General features: G+C 39.0%; 1 protein-coding gene across 1 annotated transcript in view; it reads right to left on the bottom strand.

Annotated features, from left to right (window-relative positions):
* Positions 1-21,006, bottom strand: part of DOCK3 (dedicator of cytokinesis 3) — a 262,648-nt gene that overhangs the window by 88,814 nt on the left and 152,828 nt on the right. The window contains exons 9-13 of the mRNA XM_040247080.1: positions 20,171-20,252; positions 14,916-14,976; positions 13,612-13,759; positions 4,830-4,918; positions 309-434 (exon numbers count right to left, since the gene is read on the bottom strand). Coding sequence (XP_040103014.1) covers positions 309-434; positions 4,830-4,918; positions 13,612-13,759; positions 14,916-14,976; positions 20,171-20,252 — 506 coding nt within the window. The remainder of the gene's footprint in view (positions 1-308; positions 435-4,829; positions 4,919-13,611; positions 13,760-14,915; positions 14,977-20,170; positions 20,253-21,006) is intronic.

Genomic DNA, 21,006 nt, shown 5'->3' with positions numbered 1-21,006 from the left:
TCCCTGTGAGGAGCTCTGTGTTGATTCCTAACAGCCAGCCTCCACAGGAGACAAAAAGGTTCAAGTGCCAGATTGCACTGTGTTGCCCTGGTGAAGGTATGTGGGGGCTTGCGGAAAAGAACAAATGCCAACAAGAGCCAAAGGAGCCACTGGCTGCAGACTGCAGTCAGCAACCTGACTCTGGCTGCAGAGGCTGTCAATGGCTGCGGGGCTCCTCATAGGGTGGTTTGCCACCTGCTCACCAAGGGAGCACCGAACTCCGTTCTCCTAACCCTTCTCCCACCCCAGCCCCAAGAGGTTCTGCCTACCTGGCATGATGACATCAGGAAATCCCAATTTTCTTGTAATTGCCAATCCCCTATTAAATATCATGGGGTTTTCTCTCCTAATCTGTTCCATGTCTCCACGAAGAAGCTGCAGAGAAATGATAAGACCTACAAAAACAAAAGCATTTTTAAACTCAGAATCACACTTCTACCCTAGAAAACACATAAAGAGTTCCCCCCACCCAGAGAAAAATGTGCAAAATTCAGCATTTTTCTTGAGAAAAGTTTTGAGGCAGAAAGTATACATTATTCTGAAGAGATATTCTAGAATTCCAAATCTTAGACAAATCTGTGCAAAAAATTCTTAAAACCTAAAAGAATCTAAGTCAAAACCATCTCAAAAACCCAGAGGACTATTCTATTAAAACTCAGACTGAGATCTGGGAGATCAAGGTGCCCTCCTCTCTGCTCCCCAGCATCCCGAAACCTGGGCTCCTTGGTTTAGCCACTAAAGTATCTGATCGAGCTTCAGTTTCTTCATTTACTCAATGAGGGAGTTGAAACATGATTTCAAAACAGCTTCCAAGTTAAGCCTGGCCAAGATGCAGTCAGACACACACTCCAAAGAAAAGCAACCTACTTCTCCTCCCGGGTTTTCCACAACTGCAAGAAGACCTGCCCTCAGTAGGGCCGTCCTAACTGAGGCTCTCTGAAGCCTATGGTGCTCCCAGCACAGAGGGCGGGGTGCTTTTCTAACACTGTTTACGTGGCCAGTGTCTGTGAGTCATGGGCAAAAATCATAAGACACTGACAGTGTCATGGAAACTTTGGTCATTCTGGGAAGGAAGACAAAATTCAGCCTTCTAATCTTGTTAGGTGATGGTGGAAACTGCTTTTTGGTTGTTTCTTTTAATGTATTATTACCGCTATCCCTCTTTTAAAATGTTTTCCATGTTTTAAATACACCATAGCTTCAGAACTTGTAGCCAAGGGTAGCTTTTTATAAATAAAATACATAAATACAGCAAAGAACACTATAAATATTGACATGAACAGTCTTCCAAATTGCAACTTGTCTTGTTAAAAAGTAAGGTTCTTGCTTTAGTTCGGCTTTAGGTGAGGGATATGAACTCCCTTTACCTACTGCGTGTATGTAGCTCCTTGGCATCCAGGCACATATGAGGAAAAACGGGCTCCTAAAACCAGTGAGAGAGGCCCTGAGGAACCCCATGCTACAGAGTTTTAGAGAATTGAAGTATTCCCAGCTGAGCATCTCAAACTTTATAGCCTCTGGGTTGGAACTTCTCTGAGGACCCTCCTAGCTGAAAATATGCTGACCTTGATAAGAGGTTCTTCTCAACAACTCTAAGAACTGCCATGCCTTGCAGTGGCTTTACACTGTCATTTAAGAGCAACTTGGGGAATTCCCTGATAGCTCAGTTGATAAAGAATCTGCCTGCAAGGCAGGACACCTCAGTTTGATTTCTGGGTCAGGAAGATCCTCTGGAGAAGGGACAGGCTACCCACTCCAGTATTCTTGGGCTTCCCTTGTGGCTCAGCTGGTAAAGAATCCGGCCACAATGTGGGAGACTTGGGTTCAATCCTTGGGTTGGGAAGATCCCCTGGAGAAGGGAAAGGCTACCCACTCCAGTATTCTGGTCTAGAGAATTCCATGGACTGTATAGTCCATGGGGTCACAAAGGGTCCGAAATGACTGACTGACTTTCACTTTCAAGGGCAACTTTGTATTTATAACAGGTTTATAACATTAAAACAAAGAAGGTTATATAAAAGAAGTTATGAAATAGTTTCAAGGTAAAAATTATCTGGAGAAACATGGTTCTATATAAATTTGATAGTTATCTTCAAGAGTATATTAAAAGTTCACATGTTTTTATTTATATGTTAATTGAGGTGCAGTAGATGTATAATATTATGTAAGTATCAGGTGTACAACAGAGTGATTCTCAACTTTCAAAGGTATGTTCCTTTTGTAGTTATAAAATATTGGCTATATTCTCAGTGTTGACATATTGTTGTAGCGTGTTTATTTTATACACAGTGGTTTGCACCTCTTAGTCCCTTACGCCTCCCCAAGTCCCTCTCCCCACTGGAAAGCAAGACCTTGTTCTCTGTATCTGAGTCTGTTTCTTTTTTGCTATATTTACTGGTTTGTTTTACATTTTAGTTCCACATGTAAGTGATATCATTAAGTAATCTGTCTTTCTCTAACTTATGTCACTTGGCATAATACCCTTCAACTCCACCTATGCAGCTGCAAATGGCACAATTTCATTCTTTTTTAAGGTTGAGTACTATTCTCTTGTACATGTACACTACATCTTCTTTATCCATGCATCTGGTGACGGACACAGGTTGCTTTCATACTTCGGTAATTATAAATAATGCTTCTATGAACACTGGGGTGCGAGCATCTTTTCAAAATAGCATTTAAATTTTTTCAGATATATACCCAGCAATGAAACTGTGGGGTCATATGGTAGTTCTGTTTTCAGTTTTTTGAGAATTCTCCGTACTGTTTTCCACAGAGGCTACACCAATTTACATTCACACCAACAGAATATGAGGGTTCCATTTTCTCCACAGCCTTGCTAACGTTTGTTATTTGTGTCCTTTTTGATGACAGCCATTTTGACAGATTTGAGGTGATATATCATTGTGGTTTTAATCTGCATTTCTCTGATGATTAATGATATTGAGCATCTTTTCATGTGTCTGTTGGCCATCTGTATGTCTTCTTTGGAAAAATATCTATTCAGGAGGTTTTATAGATTTTTAAACAGTGCTTCTAATTTAATTAAACATTTCATATTCAGTTTAGAATTAATGCTAACATGTACAATTACACCAAGATTTAGATACATATCAAACACAGTTTTAAAATAAAAGCAGGAAGAAAAGGAGAAGTTGAACTAAGATGAAAGCTGCTTTGAAATAAAGATTTTCTATTTTAGTTTCCAAATGACTGATAATGGCAGACTAATCATTGATTCTCATTAGTGCCAGGCTTCCTCGGTGATGCCAACACTGAAAAGCGATATTAATATGTGTCTTTTGGCGGGGGGGGGCACTGCGTATGAGTCTTTGTTCAGGAAAACACAGACTTCACAATGTGACAAACCCTGCAACACTTTTGTTCACTCTGGATTCGAACTGCAACTCAAGTTACCTATTAAAGCACAAGGAATTCACTACAGAAAGAGCAGAAAATGCACTGTGGTCAGAAGTAATGGCCAAAAAACACATGAAAAGACGCTCAACATCACTGATTATCAGAGAAATGCAAATCAAAACTACAACAAGGTATTCATCACTCACATCAATCAGAATAGCCATCATCAAAAAGTCTACAAATACTGGAGAGGGTGTGGAAAACATAAAACCCTCCTGTACTGTTGATGGGAATGTAAATTGGTACAGCCATTGTGGAGAACAATATGGAGGTTCCTTAAAAAACTAAAAACCGGGACTATCATATGGTCTAGCAATCCTACTCCTGGGCATATATCCGGAGAAAAGCACAGTCTGAAAGGATAAATGCACCTAAATGTTCACTGCAGCATGGTTTACAACAGCCAAGACCTGTAAGCAATTTCAGTGTCCACTGAAAGAAGAATGGATTACTCAGTCAAAAGAAGAATAAAATGATGCCATTTACAGCAACATGAATAAACCTAGAGATTACCATACTAAGTGAAATAAGTCAGACAGAGAAAGACAAATATTATATAATACTACTTGTATGTGGAGACTAAAAAAATGAGACAAATGAACTTATTTACAAAACAGAAATAGTCACAGATGTAGAAAACAAACTTACGGATTCTAGGAGGGAAAGGAAAGATTGGGATTGACATACACATCACTATATATAAAATAGAAAACCAATAAGGACCTTCTGTATAGCATAAGGAACTCTACGCAATACTTTATAATGACCTAAATGGAAAGAGAATCTTTAAAAGCGTGCATATATGTATATGCACAGCTGACTCACTTTGCTGTAAACCTAAAACTAACACAACACTGTAAACCAACTGCTGCTGCTGCTGCTGCCAAGTCGCTTCAGTCGTGTCCGACTCTGTGTGACCCCATAGACGGCAGCCCACCAGGCTCCCCCGTCCCTGGGATTCTCCAGGCAAGAATGCTGGAATGGGTTGCCATTTCCTTCTCCAATGCATGAAAGTGAAAAGTGAAAGTGAAGTCGCTCAGTTGTGTCTGACTCTTTGCGACCCCATGGACTGCAGCTCACCAGGCTCCTCTGTCCATGGGAATTTCCAGGCAAGAGTACTGGAGTGGGGTGCCATTGCCTTCTCCAGTAAATCAACTATACTCCAATAAAATTTTTTTAAAAGAAGTATTAATAATTAGAGAAGGTTTCAAATCATCACACAAGGAAATAGAAACTGCCTGAAAAGGAGAATAAATGTCTGTAGGAAACAACTTTATATCTGGCAACTGATCAGCACAAATAAACTAAGGTGTGTATGATAAGCAATTGCAAACACAACACAAAGTCTTCTAGCCAGAGAAGCACCTTACCATGACTGGCACTGGGGGCAGAGTACTTGGCGCTGGACTTGCGGATGATATTCTCGTGGATCTGGGACCACTCACTCTCGTTGTTGCACCTGTAACAGAAGGACAGGCATTATGACAATCAAGAGTTTTAAACATCTGGTCTGATGTTCAATGTGCAACAACACTTTCCTACCTGTGACGGATTCATGTTGATGTATGGCAAAACCAATACAGTATTGTAAAGTAAAATAAAATTAAATTAAATTAAAAAAAAAAACACAAATAACTTACTGTATAGCACAGGGAACTCTATTTGGTGCTCTGTAATTACCTATATGTAAATGGAGTTTGGAAGAGAGTAGATATATGTATAAGCATGGCTAATTCATTTGGTTGTACAGCAGAAACTAATGCAACATTGTAAATTATACTTCAATAAAAATTTAAAAAATTAAAATACATTAAAAAAAAGAAATGAACTTACATCTTACTAAATTAGACAAGGCTTGTTTTCTTGGAAGGCACACAGAAGATTCACATTTGGGGAAAGAGTAGAAACTCTAAAACAAACCTCTGCAAATATCTCTAAGTAGCAAAATATCCTTTTGTCTGAAGTAGCACTTTCCTGTGTGACAATTTTTTTCTTTGTTAGTTCCTTACACATACTTGCAACTAGGCACTAGAGGAAAGTTCCCGACAGAGGAAAAAACCAGTTCCTCTCAACAAGTACTGCTGTTTAGAAACTTTCATGTCGTGCATTGGCTTTATACTGTCATTCAACTGTCACTATAATGGACTCATAGAAAAATCCTGCTAACCTCAGGGCAATGTGCATATTTGCCTGTGGTTTTATTTTAGCCAGATCAAGCTAAGAAGAAAAGTTTAAGAGAGTAGTGGGCTTGGTTCGCTGTGAAATCTTCTGTAGTCAAGGGGAAGGAGGCCTTAGAGTGAAGTCTGGATGCCTAAATATTTAAAAATAAAGTTCTTTCCTAGGAATTTCAGGAGTGGAAGAAAAGAGAGAATGGAGGAACAGACCTGCACCTCTGCTAATTTCTGACATTTTTAGAGTCTTCCCCTCTAAAGAACATGTCCAAGAAAGCTGCAGTCACACAACCATTTGGTACAGCTTAGGAACAGAGACTAGGAAGGAATTCCTCATCTAAAAGTAGACACATTGATGAAACAACTGAAATGAGATTAGGGCCATCTCTTGAAAATTCCATGAGACACTGGGAGTCTTTATAGCCTCAGCCCCTCCTTTCTCCTGTTAGATAGGGAGAACCACTGACCCCAGAAAACACAGCTCATGCACAAAGGAAAACCCACAAGATCTTTCCATGGTTACTTAGAAGTGTGTAGTCCGGCACAGCCACTTCCAAGTGGAAACTCCAGCAAGAGTTCTATTATGTGCCAGTGGTGTGAATGAAGCACAACTGGTTTCTAAATAAAAGACTTTGTATAGAGACCATTCAGAGATAAAGGAGGTTGGCCACTAGACTAATTTTTTTCTAACCAGTAGCTCTTCTGACTTCTTAGTCAGTATAAACAAGCCTCACTTGCTCAGAGATGTTGCAAAGAAGTGTGAGAGACAAGGTTCTCACAGTCCAGAGCTGTGAGGATAACTTCTGTTCATAGAATGCCTTCCAAGGAGAGGAAGGGAGACAGTGTTCTTTAGAACGATCACTTGTGATGAACAGCTCAGTGGGAAGTCAGAAGTGAGAGGTGCTGGCAGCAGCGCACCGCGCCCCCCATGTCTGACATGCACAGGATCGCATCTCTTCCAACCAGCCACCACACCAGAGAAGTGCCCAGCTGGTGAGGACCCAGACTAGTCTTGCAGTCAGACTCCTGTCACTTTCTAGCTTTACAAGATCAGTAGTCCTTTCTGTAACAGAAATCCGACTACAGTTTGTCAGAAATAGTGTACTCCCCCACCTCACTTCAAAGTAAGAGTCCTGACTAATGCACAGTATAATGCATACAGACAATGATATTGTACTATAATAATGCAACATGATAAATATCGCTTCACTGACAAACATACTACAAAATATAAATACATCAAAGTAACACATTATACATCTCAAATATACAGGTATAAAATACACACACACACAAAAGAATTCCTATAAATAAACAAAACCAAAAAGAGTTTTGTAAATTAACTTCCTCTCTCAATGGGTGGTATAATTTCAGTGCTTCTCCAATAAAATACTCACCAGTTCTTTGGCAATATACTGAAGCTGGTGCTTTACCAACCACATCAATAGTGACAATGTGCATTACTTCACTGACATCTACCTTTCCAGCCGATACACACAATTCAGATGCCAGACACTTGAGGGCTTGCCCCTCATATTCTTCCCCCTTTGTACACCCCTTAACTATCAGTGGCCTTCAGAGCTCTGCATTTGGAGCCCATTTCCTTCCTACCATATAAGCTTTCTGGGCTGTCTTACCTGCTCCCATGGTTTCAACCACCACCAAAAGCTGCCAAGACCCAGTGCAGCATCTCCAGCCCAGACACCCTGCTAAGCTCTTGACCTGCATGGCCACAAGACAGCTTGGCGTTTCCTATCCACCTGTCTGCTCTGAGAGATTGCTTCTGAGTAGAACCCACTAGCTCATGAAGCTTTCTTAAAATCTGTCACAAATGACCTCTCTTCTTCATGGCCCTGGTTCAGCCATTATCATCTCTATTCCAGACCAGTGCAGTCACCTCTTAACTGGCCTTTTGACTCTCTTCCTTTCTAGAATGCCAAGGAAACTACTCAAATCATCTGAAACTCAGTGGATGTAGTGTCATCAGCATATTTTAACCAATCACTAGGATATTCTCTAAGGAAAAAAAAATGTAGGCATTTATTAACCAAATGAGTTATGATTATAATGAAGCATGATTATGTTGTATCCAATGAAATTAATATTTAGAGCATGATTAATGATGTTGATGGTTTGTCCTCAATCATAAAACACACAAGGGACTGTAATCCAAAAGAGGTCTGTGTGCCTCTGTGGCATACCTTCCCCACAGAGGAGATAAGCAGCACAGGCAATGACGTAGCACTTCACCACTACATGTCCAGGGATTTTACGGATGGCCAACAGGCACATGAAAAGATGCTCAACGTCACTAATTATTAAAGACGTGCAAATCAAAATTACAAGGAGGTATCACCTCACACCAGACAGAACTGCCATCATCAAAAACTCTACAAACAATAAATGTTGGAGAGGGTGAATAGAAAAGAGAATCTTCCTACACTGTTGGTGGGACTGTAAATTGGCACAGCCATTATGGAAAACGGTATGGGGGTTCCTTAAGAAACAAAACATACAGCTTCCATCAGATCCTACAATCCCACACCTGGGCATATGCCTTGGGAGAGCTCTAACCCGAAAAGACACATGCAGCCCAGTGTTCACAGCAGCACTCTGAAGAACAGCCAAGACATGGAAGCAACCCACATGTCCATCAATAGATGAATGGATAAAGAAGATGTGGTACATATATGGTGTACACACACACACACAGGAATATTACTAAGCCATCAAAAAGAATAAAATAATGTCATTTGCAGCAATATGAATCTACCCAGAGATTATCATACTAATTGAAATAAGTCAGAGAAAGAGAAATATCATTATGATATCACTTATATGCAGAATCTAAAAAGAAATGAACTCATTTATGAAATAGACTCACAGAATTAGAGAGTGAACTTACAGTTAATGGGGAAAGGGTGGGGGGAAAGGACAGTTAGGGAGTTTGGTATTGACATGGACACATTGCTACATTTAAATATGTAATCACCAAGGACCTACTATATAGCACAGGGAACTCTGCTCAATGTTATGTGGCAGCCAGGATATGAGGGGAGTTTGGGGAATGTTGTGATATTTTCAGGGGGACAACAAAGCACCTCAGCTATACATGCACATGTATCCCTTCTTCCTCAAACTCCGCTCATATCCTGGCTGCCACATAACATTGAGCAGAGTTCCCTGTGCTAAACAATAGGTCCTTGTTGATTATATATTTAAATATAGCAATGTGTCCATGTCAATACCAAACTCCCTAACTGTCCTTTCCGTCCACCCTTCCCCCAGTAACTGTAAGTTCATTCTCTAAGTCTGTGAGTCTGTTTCTATTTCATAAATGAGTTCGTTTCTTTTTAGATTCTGCATATAAGTGCTATACTCCAATATAAAATAAAAAGTTTAAAAAAAACCTCATAAACTGTGAGTGGGAAATAAGTGTGCATGCTGTGCTGTCATTTCAGTCTAATTCTTTGCAACCCTATGGACAATAGCCCACCAGGCTCCTCTATCCATGGGATTCTCCAGGGAAGAATATTGGAGTGGGTTGCCATGCACTCCTTCAGGGGATCTTCCTGACTCAGGAATCAAACTCGCTTCTCTTAGGTTTCCTGCATTTGTAGATGGGTTCTTTATTACTAGCGCCACCTGGGAAGCCCCAGGGAATAAGTTAATAGTAATACTCCTCAATTTTACATCTGAGATTGAGCACATAATGTGTTATATACATTTTATATGATTTAAAATATGACTAAAGTGATAAATTTAATATTTTATCTAAGTAGTTATCTATATATTTCATTAAAGTTGGCCTAAAAATGTTTGAACTTTTTTCAGTGCGAAGTTGGAGAGTGGTCATCACATATTCAGAGGTGTCTTCCGTTGATCAAATGTACTATCTACGGACAACCCCCACCCCATCTCAACGCTCCTTGGCATTCTCTCCTTTCCCGTCCTAGGCTCCAGATTCAGAAAGCCTTGTGTTTCCCTGCAACCCCTGCCCCTCTGGACAGAAGGAAACATGATGTCTATATCAGAATAAACTTCACACAGTGGTTATTCATTTGTGATTTTTAAGGTTTCTGGTTCATTGAAAAGTGACCTAGTTTTTACACCTCAGCTTCTTGTTCTGATTACTTTAAAAGGATGTGTTGCCTTCCTAACACACATGATATTAAACATCTATAAAGCCAGAGCAGTGATCATGGCAAAAGAAGTACAGGGCTTGAGGCTGACTCTGAATAACACAGGAAATGATGAGAATGTCAACAACTAATGATGCATTTTGCCAATTCACTGATTAAAACTATACAAGGGTTTTTTTTTTTAATCCTTGCAAACTTCAGTCCTAGCAAAAGCTAAAGTACAATCAGAATCAGTAAAACCTTCAAGCTTCCAATTCAGTCTACCAAATATATCCTCTAAAACTTACTGGAAAATATTACTTTTCCTGAGGGCTGAATTCACTGTGCTGATGTGGATTTAAAACACTAATCCTAGAGGAATTCCATACCGTGCACAAAACCGATTATTTCACAAACATGGATGTGTCTTTGAAAGTCTGTTAACACTGTCAAGTAGAAAACCTATCCTACATTTTAACTCTATTACTCCTTCAAAAATTTATTAAAAAACTATCTTCTCTGTTAAAAAAAAAAAACATCTTTCTTTGGTTTTTTAGAACTGATATAATAGGCACAGCTCAGAGCAAGGAGCTAAGAATAAGTTACACAAGAATCCCACTTCTTGAAAAGTGACATGTTGGTACTGAAAGCTCTTGTTTTTGAAGGAATTAGGCCAATTAAGCTTGACAGCATGATTTCAAGAGAAGTGCTGTGCAAGCCCCTTTCAATAATGAAAATTTGCACAGAAGCAAGGAACAGCTGATATATGCAAAGACATGCAACTCTGGAGTGCTATCTATAAACTCCCTGCCCTTGGACAGAGTGGAGTAAGATGATAATGATGATGATTTTGGATTAACATTTAGTCCTTTTCAAAGGGAGGAAGCTTTATCAAGAACCAGGTACCACTACCCATCAATGAAGAGATTTTGTAAATGGAGAAAGGCTATGACTGATGCATGAAAGGAAGAGAAAACCCACCAAAATTTCCTTTGTAAGTTATTTCAGAGGAAGATCCTCATCCCATCAAGTACACATCACTGAACAAAACACAACTTAAGGCAAACAGGTAATAAGGGTATCTGGGCTTTTATTTTCAAATTAATAGACTGTAGTTGATTATACAGAGGCCCAAATTAAGCAGAATTGTGAATTAAGTTCACTTCATGCCTGATTCAGATACAATAGATAGTACGGAAAAATTCCCACAAATATGGTGAAGATATGTTAACCTGGTGATTGACAATATTAGATTTAATTTGAAAAAAAATTTTGGGTTAAAACCAAAAGAGGATTCATGTCAATGTATGGCAAAACCAACACAGTATTGTAAAGCAAAATAAAGTAAAAATAAAAATTAAAAAAAATAATAAATAAAAAGAAATTTTCACAGACATACATTTGCCTTAAAAACTCATTTTGACATAAAATCACAGCAAGATCTTTTTTGACCGACTTTCTAAAGTAATGAAAATAAAAACAAAAATAAACAGGACCTAAATAAACTCAAAAGCTTATGCACAGCAAAGGAAACCATAAATAAAATGAAAAGACAACCCTCAGAATGGGAGAAAATATTTGCAAATGAAGCAACCAACGAGATTAATCTCCAAAATATACAAACAGCTCACGCAGCTCAATATTAAAAAAACAAACATCTCAATGAAAAAAATGGATGGTAGATCCAAACAGACATTTCTCTAAAGAATATGTACATATAGCCACAAACACATGAAAAGATGCTCAACATCATTAATTATCAGAGAAATGCAAATCAAAACCACAATGAGGTATCACCTCGCATTGGTCAGAATGGCAATCATCAAAAAATCCACAAACAATAAATGTTGAAGAGAATATGGAGAAAAGGGAACCCTCTTACATTGTTGGTGGGAATGTAAATTGGCACAACCACCATGGAGAAGAGTATGGAGGTTCCTTGAAAAATTAAAAATAGATCTGCCTATGACCCAGCAATCCCACTCCTGGGCATATACCCAGAGAAAACCATAATTCAAAGAGATATATGGACTCTAATGTTCATTGCAGCACTATTTACAATAGTTACATGGAAGCAATCTAAATGTTATCAACAGAGGAACGGATAAAGATGTGTTACATATATATACAATGGAATATTACTCAGCCATAAGAGGGATGAAACAGTGCCATTTACAGAGATGTAGATAGACCTAGGGGGCTTCTCAGGTGGCTTAGTGGGTAAAGAATACACCTGCGATGCAGGAGATGCAAATTTGACCCGTGGGTGGGGAAGATGCCCTGGAGCAGGGCATGGCAACCCACTCCAGTCTACTTGCCTGGAGAATTCCAGGGACAGAAGAGCCTGGTGGGCTATAGTCCATAGGGTTGCAAAGAATTGGACACGACTGAAGTGACTGAGCATGCATGCAGACAGACCTACAGACTGTCATACAGAATGAAGTAAGTCGAGGAGAGAAAAACAAACATCTTATAATATCACTTATGTGTGGAATCTAAAAAAATGGTATAGATGAACTTATTTGCAAAGCAGATATAGAGACACAAATGACACAAATGTATGAATACTGAGAGGAGAAGGAGAGTGGGATGAACTGGGAGACTGGAACAGACACATATACACTACGGTGCAAAAAATAGGTAACGAATGGAAACCTACTGTATAGCACAGGGAATTCTACTCAATGTTCTGCGGTGACCTAAATGGGAAGGAAATCTAAAAATGAATGGATATATGTATACGTATAACTGATTCACTTTGCTGTACAGCAGAAACTAACACAATATTGTAAAGCAACTATACTCCAGTAAAAATTAATTTAATAAAGAATGCTTTTTTCCTACTCTGGCTATGTTTCCATTTACTTCATAAAAATATTAATATTCTGGAAGGAAAAGAAACTCACTAAACCCACCACTGATCATGTTTTCAGCACTATGATTCACACCTGCATGCGTGCTAAGTCACTTCAGTCACGTCTGGCTTTTTGTGACCCCATGGACTTCAGCCCACCAGGCTCCTCTGTCCATGGGATTCTCCAGGCAAGAATACCAGAGGGGGTTGCCAAGCCCTCCTCCAGGGAATCATGTAGACCCAGGGATCAAACCTATATCTCTTATGTCTCCTGCACTGGCAGGCGGGTTTTTTGCCACTAGCGCCACCAGGGAAGCCCGTGATTCATGCCTAAGTCTCTATAAGCAAAGACAGATATGCTTGGATTCTGTACTACTACTCTTTGTTTTTATTTTATATTGCTTAATAAGAGTCAGGAGGAGATGCACTGCTTCTGTAAGGCAGAGCCCTTGGCTGCTGAACACTGAAAATGATGCCATGCCTGGCTGGTGACTTACAGATTGGTGGTGGCAAAAATGAAGAGTAAAGCCTCAGCTCCTCAGAGAAACTGGCTTTTCTTCTAGGACAGGGCAAGCTGACTTGTGATCATTCTCTGAAGCAATTTACATCAGTAGCCAGCTCACTTACAACAGCTGGTGGGCAAGCATTAGACACAGAGGAGTCTTTTACAGCCGAAACACAGGAGAAATTAGATTATTAGCTTCCTGCAAACACATACTAAGGCTGGCTAGTCCCGGAGAGAAGAGGAAAAGTATATGACTTTTACTTCAGGATAGACAGTTCCAAGTTCAGCTGCTTCAGAAGCACCCAGGGAGCTTATTAAAAATGCAGTTGCCTGGGCCCATCCCAAACCTTAGATGGAAATCTTTGCATTTTCCAAAAACTCCCTGTCCTACATATCCCAATGAGTTTGTGTCCAGCAAAGCTTGAGAGCTTCTGCTCTAAGGGGCAACGCTGGGGTGTCTTATGCTGCAGATCACCAATATTTCTGATGTTCATTACTCACGTGTAAACCTTAAGAACAAAATCCTTTTCTTCCTTTAATTCTGTGAGTGACTGCAGGACATCCAGGACGCTGAGGACCGCACAGCCATATGGTCGCCGGTAGTGCAGGTGAGCAGGCCCCTTCTTGGAGTCATTCAGGAGCATCCGGCCTGAGGCACAGCAGAAAACACCAGTCAAGACTGGGAACTCCGTGCTTCTCTAAGCCATTACTGAACTGTCACTCAAGGATGCCAGAGCTATAGGCACCTTAGAGATCCTCTAAATTGGAAGACTAAAGATGAAGGGAGCCATCCAAGGATGCAAGGATATTCATGTAGAGGAATGACAAACAGGCCCTTGGCCAGTGCTTCTCCCCTGCACCACATTCCTTACTAACCTGTCTCAACACTAACAGTCCATTTATTAATCATATGAGAATGAAACAGTGATTTCATGAATTTCTTAGAAAAACCAAAGTGCTAACAGATTTAAACTTCTTGGGTATATTAAGGATACACAATTCAGTATTGTAGCTGCCAGGTAAAAGCTATGTGTTCACAGATAAGAAGGACAATATACTGTTCTTCCATCCAAAGCTGCTCCTGAACCACTGCAGGGCAAGAGCCATATGGGAGCTTGCTTGTCCTGCCCACCAAGGCTGTGCTTACAAGGGCAAGAGGACTTTCAAATGCACAACTGGAACCTCAACAGATGCTTTATTATACACAGCAAAACAAAAGGCAAAATACAGGAAAACAAAAAGCAGTACAGCAAAAGAGCTGTTTTGTTGGCTGAACAAGACATGCCAGAACTCAAACCTATGAAGGAAGAGTTGGTCAGGCATTGGCCCCCAAATTATGTCATAAACTTGAAATAAGACTGGGCAAACAAATCACAGGTAGCAAAAATCTTGGATCAGGTAGAAGGGAGATACCATCCGTCTCATGTAGTAATAATGGTAACTTTAATTTTGTGAAAAAATAGCATAGACACATACTTCTGGCAACCCATTATAAGATCCCTGAGGTAGAGGGCTGATCAGAGGCAGAACATTAGATGGAGCAAATGTTAAAAAAAAAAAAAAGACCACTTCAAATAAAAAATATGGGTCCAAAAACAAACAGGGAGCTGAAAATGCTTTCATTCCTATCAAGTTCAGCCATTACTAGCAGCTAAACTTAAGGTACAGCTACAATACAAGCTGGAGTTAATCCTGAGATCTGAATTAAAAGGCAAGTTCTCAGGAGAAGACAGAGGTCAAACAGTAGATACTTATCCCAAGTTGGGCTGGTCTCAGTCAGGTGGACTGGATAAAGCGGACCGTACCTATTCGTATCACATGGGCAACTATATATAAATCTCTCTTCATATCCTTGCTGCTCAGATCCTAAGAAAAGAGAAAAAGTAAGTAAAGTAAGGCAATAAATACACAGAAAATAATTAAAATTAAACTTTGAACCTCATGATGATTGCTTTTGCTGCTTTTAGCATATGTTATAGATGGGAGAAGGGGTTTAAGCACAAAGAAGCTAAGTGTTTATAACATTCCTATAGTCAAAGTTTGTATATCTTAAATGTCTTTGGAAGTTTATTACACTGACAGTATTCTTTCAGCTCTTATTTAGACCACCTATCTCTAAAAGTTCTCACATCAGAAATCTTCATGACATTGGCTTATCCATGTTTATTCTAAAATCATGTAACAACAGTTTGTAACAAAAGAAATTCCCAATGTCGAAAAAAGGGAAAACACCAAAAGGCTCATTAACAACAAATTCTGAAAGTCTACTCTCTATTAATTGTATATTCATTCTGTTGCCCACACACTAGATATGTTCCCTTGAAAAGAGACTACTTTGGTTTTAGTGAAACCTCAATAATTAGATCTCCCATTTCTTAATTTATATATATATAATTTATGCTGAAGTATAAAGTGAAAGGAATTTTATCTGGAAAATTTTAACGGCTTCTTTTAATTACACATTTTTAAAACTGGAGTTACATTAATAAAAATAATTTTATGCATTATTTATGTTGAGAACACATTTTGAAATAGAGTATTTTCACACTTTAACACATTATACTTGAAGTAATAAACTTCCTTTAATATACATTGTTTCTGACTTTCACCAGGTTATTAACTCACTGCTCACTCCCAGCCGTTGTTACGAATGATGGCTGAAGGGGTAACCTCTATTTTAATGGGACAGTTTCCCATGATTTCCCTTTTGCTTCCAGGAAAAGTTCCCTTAGTTCCACTTCCTCTCATCTCTCATCCTTTGATTAGTCCCAGATGCTTGTCTCTTTTCAGTAAGGCAGTAAAACAATCAAGCAGCAATCATGACTATGCATGAGCTCAGAATCCAGAACCACCATGTTTGCTGTATGTTTATACCCTGTGGCAGTTAGGTCTATGCTGAGGCAAGCAAGGCATCTAAGTGACAAAATTTAAGGTCTCCTTCTCAGGATCCTGTGCTTTGCTTGCTTCAGCATAATCCCAGCTCTGCCCTGCTGAGTGGTCCTGAACATATGAAAGAAAAGGAGGCCTTAGAAAGTAACATGTAATGTTGAAACTGAAACTTTTAGATTTTAGATGGTCATAATATTTTGCCAAATTCTTGATGGAATAATGAAATACAGTTACAATGAAATGGATTACAAAACAATTCAACAAAAATTGGTATCTCTGGAATCACAAAGATATATTTCTATATGACAGTTATCTTTTAATATTGAAAAATGATGTTTCAGACTCCATTTTAATAACTCCTTTAAAGTGATATCTTCAAAACAGTACTATATATTTTGACAAATATTAAGATGGCTACTAAATAACAAATAATGAAATTAAAAAATAAATTACCATTTTATGGGAATTGAAACATACCTATTACTAAAAGATCACGTTTCAAAGTAAGCTGATCTTCTACACAGCCTGGATTTTATTAATCCAAACTATCAAAGAACTGGTATAATTATAAATCTCAATATACTTAGAGAATTCAAGCCAGTTACGAAAGATGACCAAATACTAACCAGACGGGTTGTACCCAAGAGCATGGGACCTCTCCCTTGATTCTGTTCAGGTGAAGAAAATAAGCCGAAAATATAATTTATGGTATTTTCTGAGTGGCTGGGTAGTGGTTCTTTCTGACCATTTTGTACATGGTACCCAGAACTCTCTGTGGTATTTATTTGAGGTCAATAAAAATAAAATGATAATAATCAGTATCAGAAAATATTTTAGGTATAATTATTTGCTGAGTTCCACATAATTTCATTGTCAATAATAGCTACCATATTAAACATAAGAGCAAGGTTATACACTCTGTCATAAAGTTATTAAACATACACTCTCTGATACTAAACACTCTCTTGATACTAAGTACCAAGTGTGGCTATCCATGTCATAAGGCCTGAAAAACCACAATAGGAAGAGAGGTGACTCATCCACCATTCATCTGGTGAGCAGGGTTTGAATTTAGATATACTCACTGGATCATACCTTCCGATCCTACATAACTAAAATAGCTGGTTCCCAACCACCTGGTGGGTAGAAATGACAGTGACTCAGGGATCAGCATCTTGGCTCAATTACTAAAGTTCCATTTGAAACATGGAAAAGTCAATTTACTTTCCTATGCCTGGACTACCCTTTTTCTGAAGAGACAATGGGATTTACAAATATAAAACACAGCCAATTCATTCATTCTTATGCTGCATAAAAGGAGACAATATTTTAATAAATGATGTTATTATGCTAATAATTAAGTCCATTCTTAATTCCAAGAAATCACTACCTAAAATTCTATTTTGAAATGTGAAAGAGTATAAATAAATGGAAAAAATGTAATGCCAACTAAAGCAGGGAAAACGATACAAGTTCATTCTCTGAGTTGGTCACTCAAAATATAACAGAAAATAAGCATTATTAATTTATTTATGTAACAAATGATTAGTATTTGCCAGGCACTGTGTGTGAGGCATTGGATGTCTGGGCTTCCCAGGTGGCGCTACTGGTAAAGAACCCGTTTGCCAATGCAGGAGACAAAAGAGACGCAGGCTCGATCCCTGGGTGGGAAGATCCCCTGGAGGAGGAAATGGCAACCCACTCCAGTATTCTTGCCTGGAGAATCCCACGGACAGAGGAGCTTAGCAGACTACAGTCCACGGGGTTGTGGAATACACAGACATGTGCTCTTGTACTCATACCACACAGCTACTGTTAATCATGAAAGTCATCAAAGTCTTCACTGTATTAGACAATCATAAATGTATGAAACACTTCCTTCTTGGATAAAATTCTCCCTGCACAGGAAGCTCCGAAATCTAACATGGTCAGAAAAATACAGGATTTACCAAGAGCAAGACTGTGTATAGATAAACATGACTGTAATACGGCTCTGAGGTAAGCTTAAGTAATCCTGCAAAAGTGCTCCATTTGTATGATTCCCTTTTCCTAATGTTAAAGTAAGCTAACAGGTCGGCACGGACCACAGATGTAGCTGCATTTTCTTGTGTTTCCTCTAAAACTCCGTTAACACAGATACCAATCTGGAAAACTCCTTTGGCCCACAGGAGGAACTCAAGCCTTGGATAATCAGAAAGTAGTTTCCGTCAAAATTATTATTTCATATAAGCTTAAAGTAAAACATGAAAACCCTGGTTGGGACAATCTTGCTCAAAACCCTTCTGGGCTTTGAAAAAAAATTCCTCAAATCATTTTCTTTTTTTTAGTATCTTAAAAAAAAAATCCAGGGCTGTACTTCAAAGGGAAGTATAAAAGTAGATATTTTTAGCAACCTTGCGCCTTCCCATTGTGGCAGAGTAAGAGCACATCCTATGTGTTATGCGCATCTCTGATTTATAAAGCTGGAGCTACAGCTTAGGCCTCTGGGCCCATACAGATAATTAAAATGCTGCTAAATGAAAATTTTGATTTACTGTAATTACCTTCAAAAATCTTCATAATTAAGTTCATTTTTCAAGAGACAAGGACTGCACTCATCATATTCAAGGAAAGCATGCGCGCGCACACACACATACACACGCACACGCACACACACATACACCTCTGTTCCCACAATGCCAAGGAACAAGGAATCGCTAACTTCTTTTGCTGCTTTAACCAAACAATACTGGAGAATCAGGACCTAAAAAAGACTCCTAAGGTTACTGAGACATTCTAGACAGATGGGTGTCTCATCTCATGCTAACCCTGTTTCAGACAGGCGGCCCCAGAGGAGCAGGTCCGTGTTGTTCAGCTGCTCTCACATCACACACTCTCCTCCAATATTCCAACCTCCATCCCATTACCTGCAGCTGGGACTCTTTCCCTTGTTCTTCTCCGACTGAAGACAGAGCACTGATCTTTCCAGGCTAAAAGGTCTCAGTTCCCTTAGCCATCTTCATGTGTCTGCTTTTTTTGCTTTCTCTTCCTGTACTATCTCCTAAGCTTTGAATGCTGAGCTCAAGAATGTACAAAACTTCATTTTAGCTTAGCTAGATTTATAAATCTTTCTGTACATCTGGAGTACTTTCAATACAAGTTATCCCTGTAGAGTGGCTTTTGATTCTGCAGTAATGTTGTAGTAAATGAACAAAAAATTCAGGTAAACAAATCCAATTTTATCTCTCAGAGAAAATCACATATCAGAGTCCTAGATCAATCCCACTTGCGTTTGAGGTACACTGTTAAGGTTTGAGACACCTGACTTTTACCTACCCATCAACCATGTACCACACACGAGGGCAGGGGCACTGTGACACCATCAAACCTCCCTGCACTCAATGAGTTTTGATGTATCTCAGTATCACTGAAACAGACCAAAGAATCTATGACAGTCAAAAGTGGTTGAAAATTGTGACAGTCTTTTCTTCTTAAGCAAATAAATTAACTGAAATACATAAGGCCAGGCACTTAAGTTTCATAACTGGGTAAAAAAATTAGTAAATCAGAATCAACTTGAAGAATACAAAAGACAATATGGTACTGTGAGGCTTAATACTTTTCAATAAGCAGGCTACCAAGCCTTCTCTGAGCTGATGGATCCATGATCTCAGAGAGCACGAATAACAGCATGGTTATTTAGAAAAAACTAAAGTATGGATCATGGCATGAAAAGACTTTGTTTAGTGTCTGAAAGAGGAGGGCTATTTAGTCTGTCTCTCTTTTGATAAACTCTTTCTTTTAATTAAAAAAACTGCTAAGCTGTAAGTTTGGTGGATGCCTTGAGAGAAACTATACTTACACATCAGAGAAATCCCCAGTGGTCTTAAAGAAGAATAGAAAGAAAGACTGTTCCCAAGTTTTACGTGTCTACTATATTAAATTGCATCTAAAATGTACATCAGTAAGAGGTACTTCTTGTATATTTTTAAATAAATTCAATTAAAAACTGCAGCTTATTTCAGTTTTCTTAAATATTTCATTAAAACCTGATAGACACATAAATCAAATTCTATTCTCACCAGTGTGTAGGGAAGTAAGAATTAGTGCTTGTTTCCAGGGCAACAATATCCACATAGCAGGACCCTAGTTAGAGTCAACAGCAGAGAAGGGAAAGAGAATTTGCACATACTGTAAAAAGGGCACACATTCGTTCTATCTTCTCTGGGTTCCTTGGCCCACCATTCTTGTTCAGTCTCACCAGAAACCGCTCACTGAAATGTAGGAGAGAGAGAGACAGAGAAAGGTAAGGGACTGCATGCTCCAGAACAAATAAAAAGGGCATTCATAAAGAGACCCTGGACACTTTCAGGACAGCCCATTAGAGATAAGCAAGAAGTACAGTCTAGTGGCAGGAGACTCTCTCTCTTGCCAAGCAGCATGCAAGACACAACAAACTGTGTCAGAGATGCTGCTGTCTACTTGCCAGTTATGGCTTTTCTCTCCCTAAAGGCGTGTGTTCCCCGAGGGCAGCAATGAGGACCGTGTCTTGTATTCTTCCCAAACACCCTCAAAGCTCTGGCATAATAATAAGCCCATAAGAAGCAAACACATTCTTTGATGTGAACACTCAGATCATCACAAAAAGATTCATAACACTAGGTCTGAAAGAGTCTACATTACCCAGGTTACATCTTACTGCATAACTTTTTGAGAATCATTTTAGAGCGAAGGAAAAATGTTACAGGGACTTACAAAAGCTTGGGTGAAAAGTAAAAAAAGAAATAATGTATGGTAATTATAAAGATGTACTCAGAATTCAATAGGGCCATTAATATATTTCTCAAACAATATAGGTTAATTCTTGAAGGAAATTATTGAACTGAAAAATGTTAGAAACAGTGTTTGCAACATCTGGAGCAATGTCTCCCTGCTCTCTTACCTCTTTCCTGCCCGTGCCTAGGGCCTCATTCCTATCTCAGCATCCCAAGGTTCTCTACCAATTGTGGCAGGAAACCTGAGTCATGG

The sequence above is a fragment of the Oryx dammah genome, unplaced genomic scaffold (genome assembly GCF_014754425.2).
Source record: "Oryx dammah isolate SB20612 unplaced genomic scaffold, SCBI_Odam_1.1 HiC_scaffold_9, whole genome shotgun sequence".
Taxonomy (NCBI): domain Eukaryota; kingdom Metazoa; phylum Chordata; class Mammalia; order Artiodactyla; family Bovidae; genus Oryx; species Oryx dammah.
This window is presented reverse-complemented; position numbering and strand designations above follow the sequence as displayed.